Below are 12,036 nucleotides of genomic sequence, written 5' to 3'. Positions count from 1 at the left end.
TCCATTCCAGCCATTACAACGAGCCTGTCCTCCTATAGCTCCTCCCACCAGCCTCCTCTGGAGAATACAGACAGTCAAACGTAGATATTTCAATGGTCACTGTGGAGGCTGGGTTGTCAGGGGAAATAACATGCCACGTTAGTTACAAGGCTTTCAGGGAAACTCACCCCCAGACGAATACAGACAGGAGGCCAAGTCCAGCTTGAATGCAGACCAATGGGCAAAAGTACCAGACTGATAGATGGGCAAAAGTACCCATTATCCACCCTTCTCCTGTACTGTACCCTCATATTCCCAGTCGTGGACTTTTAAACACAGGGCTGATGTAAACATTGGCTTGAGGGAGTTGAGTTTCCACCGTTGTTAAACCAATGTGAGAAAGAACCCAAGAGAAGTACACACTTCAGGAGAAGGGTGGAGGATCGGGACAGAGCCAGACAGACAGACAGACGAACAAGACAAATGGGCGAGGGAACTGACGAGCGGCCCGGGCGGTGGGCGGGTACGTTCAGGCTCTGAGCCTGAGGAGTTCAGTCTGAGTTAGTTTCTCCCGCCTCACACCGTCCAGTTGGTAGCTAGTACAGCAACGTTGTCAAAAAGGCTAGGTTTTAGTTTCCTTTTCCAAGGCATTGGGTTCCTTTGTTCTTTTCCTGCTGTATACAACAGAAAGATAGAAGACACGTGTAACAGCAGCCCGACGGTGGATGGGGTCAGTCGGGTGGAGGCAGGGAGAGAGGTGGGACGGTCTACTCCAGCACCACAGTGCCTCCTGCTGTCTCCAGGGCTGTCTTCAGCTTCTCCGCCTCCTCTTTGGACACATTGGCTCTGATCTCCTGGGGGAGGGACTCAACCAACTTCTTAGCCTGGTAGAGGACAGAGGAGATCAGTGATCTACAGTAACAATAACACAAAGCAACCAACTTCTTAGCCTGGTAGAGGACAGAGGATCTATAGTAACATTAACACAAAGCAACCTCCTAGACAGACATGATTGTATGTATTTCAGAGTAAGAAACAGAAGGAGGATTATACAGAGAACAAAGGTCTCCAACTTCTATATTAACCTACTATATACATACAGAGAGCAGGACCACAGAGTGAAAGGCCTCCAACTTCTATATTAACCTACTATATACATACAGAGAGCAGGACCAGAGAGTGAAAGGTCTCCAACTTCTATATTAACCTACTATATACATACAGAGAGCAGGACCAGAGTGAAAGGTCTCCAACTTCTATATTAACCTACTATATACATACAGAGAGCAGGACCACAGAGTGAAAGGTCTCCAACTTCTATATTAACCTACTATATACATACAGAGCAGGACAGGACCAGAGAGTGAAAGGCCTCTCAACTTCTATATTAACCTACTATATACATACAGAGAGCAGGACCAGAGAGTGAAAGGTCTCCAACTTCTATATTAACCTACTATATACATACAGAGAGCAGGACCAGAGTGAAAGGCCTCCAACTTCTATATTAACCTACTATATACATACAGAGAGCAGGACCAGAGTGAAAGGTCTCCAACTTCTATATTAACCTACTATATACATACAGAGAGCAGGACCAGAGAGTGAAAGGTCTCCAACTTCTATATTAACCTACTATATACATACAGAGAGCAGGACCAGAGTGAAAGGTCTCCAACTTCTATATTAACCTACTATATACATACAGAGAGCAGGACCAGAGTGAAAGGTCTCCTACTATATACATACAGAGAGCAACTTCTATATTAACCTACTATATACATACAGAGAGCAGGACCAGAGAGTGAAAGGTCTCCAACTTCTATATTAACCTACTATATACATACAGAGAGCAGGACCAGAGAGTGAAAGGTCTCCAACTTCTATATTAACCTACTATATACATACAGAGAGCAGGACCAGAGAGTGAAAGGTCTCCAACTTCTATATTAACCTACTATATACATACAGAGAGCAGGACCAGAGAGTGAAAGGTCTCCAACTTCTATATTAACCTACTATATACAGAGAGCAGGACAGAGAGGTCTCAGGACCAGAGAGTGAAAGGTCTCCAACTTCTATATTAACCTACTATATACATACAGAGAGCAGGACCAGAGAGTGAAAGGTCTCCAACTTCTATATTAACCTACTATATACATACAGAGAGCAGGACCAGAGTGAAAGGTCTCCAACTTCTATATTAACCTACTATATACATACAGAGAGCAGGACCAGAGAGTGAAAGGTCTCCAACTTCTATATTAACCTACTATATACATACAGAGAGCAGGACCAGAGAGTGAAAGGTCTCCAACTTCTATATTAACCTACTATATACATACAGAGAGCAGGACCAGAGAGTGAAAGGTCTCCAACTTCTATATTAACCTATATACATATATACCTACTATATACATACAGAGAGCAGGACCAGAGTGAAAGGTCTCCAACTTCTATATTAACCTACTATATACATACAGAGAGCAGGACCAGAGTGAAAGGTCTCCAACTTCTATATTAACCTACTATATACATACAGAGAGCAGGACCAGAGAGTGAAAGGTCTCCAACTTCTATATTAACCTACTATATACATATAAAGGTCTCCAACTATACCTACTATATACATACAGAGAGCAGGACCAGAGTGAAAGGTCTCCAACTTCTATATTAACCTACTATATACATACAGAGAGCAGGACCAGAGTGAAAGGTCTCCAACTTCTATATTAACCTACTATATACATACAGAGAGCAGGACCAGAGAGTGAAAGGTCTCCAACTTCTATATTAACCTACTATATACATACAGAGAGCAGGACCACAGAGTGAAAGGTCTCCAACTTCTATATTAACCTACTATATACATACAGAGAGCAGGACCAGAGTGAAAGGTCTCCAACTTCTATATTAACCTACTATATACATACAGAGAGCAGGACCAGAGAGTGAAAGGTCTCCAACTTCTATATTAACCTACTATATACATACAGAGAGCAGGACCAGAGTGAAAGGTCTCCAACTTCTATATTAACCTACTATATACATACAGAGAGCAGGACCAGAGTGAAAGGTCTCCAACTTCTATATTAACCTACTATATACATACAGAGAGCAGGACCACAGAGTGAAAGGCCTCCAACCCAGAGCTTTCCTATGTCTCAGACTGATTTGACTGTGTGTCCTTTAAGCGTGGACACTGGAACATGTGTGGTCAGAGATGGAAAGGACAAATGATTACAGAGACAGGAAAGAACTAAAGAATCCTTGTCTGACTGTGACATCACACAGAGACAAACAGACCATCTGACCTGCACCAGGTTCAAGCCTCGTCTGGCTGTGACATCAGAGACAAACAGACCATCTGACCTGCACCAGGTTCAAGCCTCGTCTGGCTGTGACATCACACAGAGACAAACAGACCATCTGACCTGCACCAGGTTCAAAGCCTCGTCTGGCTGTGACATCACACAGAGACAAACAGACCATCTGACCTGCACCAGGTTCAAGCCTCGTCTGGCTGTGACATCACACAGAGACAAACAGACCATCTGACCTGACCAGGTTCAAGCACAGAGGCTGTGACAAACAAACAGACCATCTGACCTGCACCAGGTTCAAGCCTTGGATGGCTGTGACATCACACAGAGACAAACAGACCATCTGACCTGCACCAGGTTCAAGCCTTGGATGGCTGTGACATCAGAGACAAACAGACCATCTGACAGAGACAAACAGACAAACAGACCATCTGACCTGCACCAGGTTCAAGCCTTGGATGGCTGTGACATCACACAGAGACAAACAGACCATCTGACCTGCACCAGGTTCAAGCCTTGGATGGCTGTGACATCACACAGAGACAAACAGACCATCTGACCTGCACCAGGTTCAAGCCTTGGATGGCTGTGACATCACACAGACAAACAGACCATCTGACCTGCACCAGGTTCAAGCCTTGGATGGCTGTGACATCACACAGAGACAAACAGACCATCTGACCTGCACCAGGTTCAAGCCTTGGATGGCTGTGACATCACACAGAGACAAACAGACCATCTGACCTGCACCAGGTTCAAGCCTCGTCTGGCTGTGACATCACACAGAGACAAACAGACCATCTGACCTGCACCAGGTTCAAGCCTTGGATGGCTGTGACATCACACAGAGACAAACAGACCATCTGACCTGCACCAGGTTCAAGCCTTGGATGGCTGTGACATCACACAGAGACAAACAGACCATCTGACCTGCACCAGGTTCAAGCCTTGGATGGCTGTGACATCACACAGAGACAAACAGACCATCTGACCTGCACCAGGTTCAAGCCTTGGATGGCTGTGACATCACACAGAGACAAACAGACCATCTGACCTGCACCAGGTTCAAGCCTTGGATGGCTGTGACATCACAGAGACAAACAGACCATCTGACCTGCACCAGGTTCAAGCCTTGGATGGCTGTGACATCACACAGAGACAAACAGACCATCTGACCTGCACCAGGTTCAAGCCTTGGATGGCTGTGACATCACAGAGACAAACAGACCATCTGACCTGCAAAAGCCTTGGATGGCTGTGACATCACACAGACAAACAGACCATCTGACCTGCACCAGGTTCAAGCAAACAGACCATCTGACTGCACCAGGTTCAAGCCTGGCTGTGACATCACACAGAGACAAACAGACCATCTGACCTGCACCAGGTTCAAGCCTTGGATGGCTGTGACATCACACAGAGACAAACAGACCATCTGACCTGCACCAGGTTCAAGCCTTGGATGGCTGTGACATCACACAGAGACAAACAGACCATCTGACCTGCACCAGGTTCAAGCCTTGGATGGCTGTGACATCACACAGAGACAAACAGACCATCTGACCTGCACCAGGTTCAAGCAAACAGACCATCTGACCTGCACCAGGTGTGACATCACACACAGAGACAAACAGACCATCTGACCAGGTTCAAAGCCTTGGAGGTTCACACAGAGACAAACAGACCTGACCTGCACCAGGTTCAAGCCTGGCTGTGACATGACATCACAGAGACAAACAGACCATCTGACCTGCACCAGGTTCAAGCCTTGGATGGCTGTGACATCACACAGAGACAAACAGACCATCTGACCTGCACCAGGTTCAAGCCTTGGATGGCTGTGACATCACACAGAGACAAACAGACCATCTGACCTGCACCAGGTTCAAGCCTTGGATGGCTGTGACATCACACAGAGACAAACAGACCATCTGACCTGCACCAGGTTCAAGCCTCTGGATGGCTGTGACATCACACAGAGACAAACAGACCAGGTTCAAGCCTCTGTGACATCACACAGAGACAAACAGACCATCTGACCTGCACCAGGTTCAAGCCTTGGATGGCTGTGACATCACACAGAGACAAACAGACCATCTGACCTGCACCAGGTTCAAAGCCTTGGATGGCTGTGACATCACACAGAGACAAACAGACCATCTGACCTGCACCAGGTTCAAGCCTTGGATGGCTGTGACATCACACAGAGACAAACAGACCATCTGACCTGCACCAGGTTCAAGCCTTGGATGGCTGTGACATCACACAGAGACAAACAGACCATCTGACCTGCACCAGGTTCAAGCCTTGGATGGCTGTGACATCACACAGAGACAAACAGACCATCTGACCTGCACCAGGTTCAAGCCTTGGATGGCTGTGACATCACACAGAGACAAACAGACCATCTGACCTGCACCAGGTTCAAGCCTTGGATGGCTGTGACATCACACAGAGACAAACAGACCATCTGACCTGCACCAGGTTCAAGCCTTGGATGGCTGTGACATCACACAGAGACAAACAGACCATCTGACCTGCACCAGGTTCAAGCCTTGGATGGCTGTGACATCACAAACAGACCACAAACAGACCATCTGACCTGCACCAGGTTCAAGCCTTGGATGGCTGTGACATCACACAGAGACAAACAGACCATCTGACCTGCACCAGGTTCAAGCCTTGGATGGCTGTGACATCACACAGAGACAAACAGACCATCTGACCTGCACCAGGTTCAAGCCTTGGATGGCTGTGACATCACACAGAGACAAACAGACCATCTGACCTGCACCAGGTTCAAGCCTTGGATGGCTGTGACATCACACAGAGACAAACAGACCATCTGACCTGCACCAGGTTCAAGCCTTGGATGGCTGTGACATCACACAGAGACAAACAGACCATCTGACCTGCACCAGGTTCAAGCCTTGGATGGCTGTGACATCACACAGAGACAAACAGACCATCTGACCTGCACCAGGTTCAAGCCTTGGATGGCTGTGACATCACACAGAGACAAACAGACCATCTGACCTGCACCAGGTTCAAGCCTTGGATGGCTGTGACATCACACAGAGACAAACAGACCATCTGACCTGCACCAGGTTCAAGCCTTGGATGGCTGTGACATCACACAGAGACAAACAGACCATCTGACCTGCACCAGGTTCAAGCCTTGGATGGCTGTGACATCACACAGAGACAAACAGACCATCTGACCTGCACCAGGTTCAAGCCTTGGATGGCTGTGACATCACACAGAGACAAACAGACCATCTGACCTGCACCAGGTTCAAGCCTTGGATGGCTGTGACATCACACAGAGACAAACAGACCATCTGACCTGCACCAGGTTCAAGCCTTGGATGGCTGTGACATCACACAGAGACAAACAGACCATCTGACCTGCACCAGGTTCAAGCCTTGGATGGCTGTGACATCACACAGAGACAAACAGACCATCTGACCTGCACCAGGTTCAAGCCTTGGATGGCTGATGGCTGTGACATCACACAGAGACAAACAGACCATCTGACCTGCACCAGGTTCAAGCCTTGGATGGCTGTGACATCACACAGAGACAAACAGACCATCTGACCTGCACCAGGTTCAAGCCTTGGATGGCTGTGACATCACACAGAGACAAACAGACCATCTGACCTGCACCAGGTTCAAGCCTTGGATGGCTGTGACATCACACAGAGACAAACAGACCATCTGACCTGCACCAGGTTCAAGCCTTGGATGGACTGTGACATCACACTGTGACATCACAAACAGACCATCTGACCTGCACCAGGTTCAAGCCTTGGATGGCTGTGACATCACACAGAGACAAACAGACCATCTGACCTGCACCAGGTTCAAGCCTTGGATGGCTGTGACATCACAGGTTCAGAGACATCACACAGAGACAAACAGACCATCTGACCTGCACCAGGTTCAAGCCTTGGATGGCTGTGACATCACACAGAGACAAACAGACCATCTGACCTGCACCAGGTTCAAGCCTTGGATGGCTGTGACATCACACAGAGACAAACAGACCATCTGACCTGCTTGGATGGATGGCTGTGACATCACACAGAGACAAACAGACCATCTGACCTGCACCAGGTTCAAAGCCTTGGCTGTGACATGGACAAACAGACCATCTGACCTGACATCACATCAGAGACAAACAGACCATCTGACCTGCACCAGGTTCAAGCCTTGGATGGCTGTGACATCACACAGAGACAAACAGACCAGACCATCTGACCATGCAAACAGACCAGACCTTCAAGCCTTGGATGGCTGTGACATCACACAGAGACAAACAGACCATCTGACCTGCACCAGGTTCAAGCCTTGGATGGCTGTGACATCACACAGAGACAAACAGACCATCTGACCTGCACCAGGTTCAAGCCTTGGATGGCTGTGACATCACACAGAGACAAACAGACCATCTGACCTGCACCAGGTTCAAGCCTTGGATGGCTGTGACATCACAGAGACAAACAGACCATCTGACCTGGTTCAAGCCAGGCTGTGACATCACAGAGACAAACAGACCATCTGACCTGCACCAGGTTCAAGCCTTGGATGGCTGTGACATCACACAGAGACAAACAGACCATCTGACCTGCACCAGGTTCAAGCCTTGGATGGCTGTGACATCACACAGAGACAAACAGACCATCTGACCTGCACCAGGTTCAAGCCTTGGATGGCTGCCTGACATCACACAGACATCACACAGAGACAAACAGACCATCTGACCTGCACCAGGTTCAAGCCTTGGATGGCTGTGACATCACAGAGACAAACAGACCATCTGACCTGCACCAGGTTCAAGCCTTGGATGGCTGTGACATCACACAGAGACAAACAGACCATCTGACCTGCACCAGGTTCAAGCCTTGGATGGCTGTGACATCACACAGAGACAAACAGACCATCTGACCTGCACCAGGTTCAAGCCTTGGATGGCTGTGACATCACCTGCACCAGGTTCAAGCCTTGGATGAGACAAACAGACCATCTGACCTGCACCAGGTTCAAGCCTTGGATGGCTGTGACATCACACAGAGACAAACAGACCATCTGACCTGCATCCAGGTTCAAGGTTCAAGCCTTGGATGGCTGTGACATCACACAGAGACAAACAGACCATCTGACCTGCACCAGGTTCAAGCCTTGGATGGCTGTGACATCACACAGAGACAAACAGACCATCTGACCTGCACCAGGTTCAAGCCTTGGATGGCTGTGACATCACACAGAGACAAACAGACCATCTGACCTGCACCAGGTTCACATCACACAGAGACAAACTTCTGACCTGCACCAGGTTCAAGGCTGTGACATCACACAGAGACAAACAGACCATCTGACCTGCACCAGGTTCAAGCCTTGGATGGCTGTGACATCACAGAGACAAACAGACCATCTGACCTGCACCAGGTTCAAGCCTTGGATGGCTGTGACATCACAGAGACAAACAGACCATCTGACCTGCACCAGGTTCAAGCCTTGGATGGCTGTGACATCACACAGAGACAAACAGACCATCTGACCTGCACCAGGTTCAAGCCTTGGATGGCTGTGACATCACAGAGACAAACAGACCATCTGACCTGCACCAGGTTCAAACAGCCTTGGGTTCATGGCTGTGACATCACAGAGACAAACAGACCATCTGACCTGCACCAGGTTCAAGCCTTGGATGGCTGTGACATCACAGAGACAAACAGACCATCTGACCTGCACCAGGTTCAAGCCTTGGATGGCTGTGACATCACACAGAGACAAACAGACCATCTGACCTGCACCAGGTTCAAGCCTTGGATGGCTGTGACATCACACAGAGACAAACAGACCATCTGACCTGCACCAGGTTCAAGCCTTGGATGGCTGTGACATCACACAGAGACAAACAGACCATCTGACCTGCACCAGGTTCAAGCAAACTTGGGTTCAAGCCTGGCTGTGACATCACACAGAGACAAACAGACCATCTGACCTGCACCAGGTTCAAGCCTTGGATGGCTGTGACATCACACAGAGACAAACAGACCATCTGACCTGCACCAGGTTCAAGCCTTGGATGGCTGTGACATCACACAGAGACAAACAGACCATCTGACCTGCACCAGGTTCAAGCCTTGGTCTGGCTGTGACATCACACAGAGACAAACAGACCATCTGACCTGCACCAGGTTCAAGCCTTGGATGGCTGTGACATCACACAGAGACAAACAGACCATGACTGACCTGCACCAGGTTCAAGCACTTCAAGCCTGGATGGCTGTGACATCACACAGAGACAAACAGACCATCTGACCTGCACCAGGTTCAAGCCTTGGATGGCTGTGACATCACACAGAGACAAACAGACCATCTGACCTGCACCAGGTTCAAGCCTTGGCTGTGATGGCTGTGACATCACACAGAGACAAACAGACCATCTGACCTGCACCAGGTTCAAGCCTTGGATGGCTGTGACATCACAGAGACAAACAGACCATCTGACCTGCACCAGGTTCAAGCCTTGGATGCTGTTCTTCACTTCTTTTATGAGTTTCACTTTCTCTGCTGCCTTCAGTTCTGTCAGTTTTACTGTGAAGTGTGTCTTCTCTTTCTTGACTGGTGCCGCGTCCTCTTCCACTGCCTGTAGGAGCAGAATGAATACAATGCAAGATTAAAACATGCTGCATCTACGCCCTGAGGACACTACATGACATGTTGATGTGTACAGTCAAACAGCCACAACGGTTCAATGCATTGCAGTAAAGAGGCTTACATTGGGCATTGAAACTAAACAAGGTTATAGCCTTTATAGATAGAAGGGGCCTTTATAGATAGAGCTCTGCAGGGCTACCTCCTAGATCAAGTCATGTGGGGTAACCACGGGGGATGACCACGGGGCACCGTGTAAGGGGTGACCACGGGGCACCGTGTAAGCCTTGGGCTGTGACATCACAGGGAAGCCTTGGATGGCTGTGACATCACAGAGACAAACAGACCACGGGGCATCAGTGTAAGGGGTAACCACGGGGCATCGTGTACCAGGGGTAACCACGGGGCATCGTGTAAGGGGTAACCACGGGCACCAGTAAGGGGTGACCACGGGGCATCGTGTAGGGGTGACCACGGGGCATGTGTAAGGGGTAACCACGGGCATCGTGTAAGGGGTAACCACGGGGCATCGTGTAACCTGCACCAGGGTAACCACGGGGCATCGTGTAAGGGGTAACCACGGGGCATCGTGTAAGGGGTAACCACGGGGCATCGTGTAAGGGGGCCTGGTAACCACGGGGCATCGTGGGGTAACCACGGGGTGTAACCACGGGGCATCATGTAAGGGGGGGGTGAAGGGGTACCACGGGGCATCATGTAAGGGGTAACCACGGGGTGTAAGGGGTGACCACGGGGCATCATGTAAGGGGTAACCACGGGGCATCATGTAAGGGGTAACCACGGGGCATCGTGTAAGGGGTAACCACGGGGCATCGTGTAAGGGGTAACCACGGGGCATCGGGGGGCCTAACCACGGGGCATCGTGTAAGGGGGGTAACCACGGGGCATCGTGTAAGGGGTAACCACGGGGCATCCACGGGGCATCGTGTAAGGGGTAACCACGGGGCATCGTGTAAGGGGGACCACGGGGCATCGTGTAAGGGGTAACCACGGGGCATCGTGTAAGGGGTAACCACGGGGCATCGTGTAAGGGGTAACCACGGGGCATCGTGTAAGGGGTAACCACGGGGCATCGTGTAAGGGGTAACCACGGGGCATCGTGTAAGGGGGAACCACGGGGCATCGTGTAAGGGGGAACCACGGGGCATCGTGTAAGGGGTAACCACGGGGCATCGTGTAAGGGGTAACCACGGGGCATCGTGTAAGGGGTAACCACGGGGCATCGTGTAAGGGGTAACCACGGGGCATCGTAAGGGGTAACCACGGGGCATCATGTAAGGGGTAACCACGGGGCATCGTAAGGGGTAACCACGGGGCATCATGGGGGGCATCGTAACCACGGGGCATCGTGTAAGGGGTAACCACGGGGCATCGTGTAAGGGGTAACCACGGGCATCGTGTAAGGGGTAACCACGGGCATCGTGTAAGGGGTAACCACGGGCATCGTGGGGTAACCAAGGGGTAACCACGGGGCATCGTGTAAGGGGTAACCACGGGGCATCGTGTAAGGGGTACCACGGGTGTAAGGGGTAACCACGGGGCATCGTGTAAGGGGTAACCACGGGGCATCATGTAAGGGGTAACCACGGGGCATCATGTAAGGGGTAACCACGGGGGCATCGTGTAAGGGGTAACCACGGGGCATCGTGTAAGGGGGACCACGGGGCATCATGTAAGGGGCATCATGGGCTAACCAACACAGGTAAAGAAGCTTGATAAACGTATTGAATAAAACACAGAAACACACTGAAACAATCCCGTCTTACCAGAGCTGCAGGTGTTGCTGCTGCAGTCATGGCTCCCATTGGCATCATCCCAACATCCTGGATATTCAGGGTTTTCTGGGACAAAACATTTAAACATACTTTATTGGAGAAATTGATCAAATCAAAATGTTACTCATCACATGCCTCGTTAACAACAGGTGTAGACCAACAGTGAAATGCTGACTTAGACCTTCCCAGCAATACAGAGAGAAAGAGAATGGAAATAATAAAGTAAAACAAGTAATAATAAATACACAATGAGTAATGATAACATGGCTTTA

General features: G+C 49.6%; 1 protein-coding gene and 1 long non-coding RNA gene across 6 annotated transcripts; both read right to left on the bottom strand.

Moving 5' to 3' along the window:
* Positions 1-271: 271 nt before the first annotated feature.
* Positions 272-11,830, bottom strand: LOC112267105 (39S ribosomal protein L12, mitochondrial-like; the record flags this gene model as incomplete). Its single annotated transcript, XM_042316160.1, is given in 3 exon segments — positions 272-863; positions 9,823-9,960; positions 11,756-11,830. Coding segments are annotated over 3 exon segments (330 nt in total), but the record flags the coding sequence as incomplete, so codon positions are not given.
* Positions 936-3,332, bottom strand: LOC121845248. 5 transcript variants are annotated; one of them, XR_006082472.1, is made up of 5 exons: positions 2,599-3,332; positions 2,387-2,565; positions 2,068-2,309; positions 1,751-1,994; positions 936-1,306 (listed from the first exon to the last, which is right to left on the bottom strand). It is a non-coding gene; the product is annotated as an uncharacterized LOC121845248 (long non-coding RNA). The 5 variants fall into 5 exon arrangements; XR_006082469.1 differs by lacking the exon at positions 936-1,306 and adding an exon at positions 1,362-1,670; XR_006082471.1 differs by lacking the exon at positions 936-1,306 and adding an exon at positions 1,362-1,611.
* Positions 11,831-12,036: the final 206 nt, after the last annotated feature.

Source organism: Oncorhynchus tshawytscha, unplaced genomic scaffold, assembly GCF_018296145.1.
Source record: "Oncorhynchus tshawytscha isolate Ot180627B unplaced genomic scaffold, Otsh_v2.0 Un_contig_3645_pilon_pilon, whole genome shotgun sequence".
In the NCBI taxonomy this organism is placed as follows: Eukaryota; Metazoa; Chordata; class Actinopteri; order Salmoniformes; family Salmonidae; genus Oncorhynchus; species Oncorhynchus tshawytscha.
The sequence above is the reverse complement of the archived record's forward strand: the minus strand, read 5'-3'. Positions and strand labels throughout refer to the sequence as shown.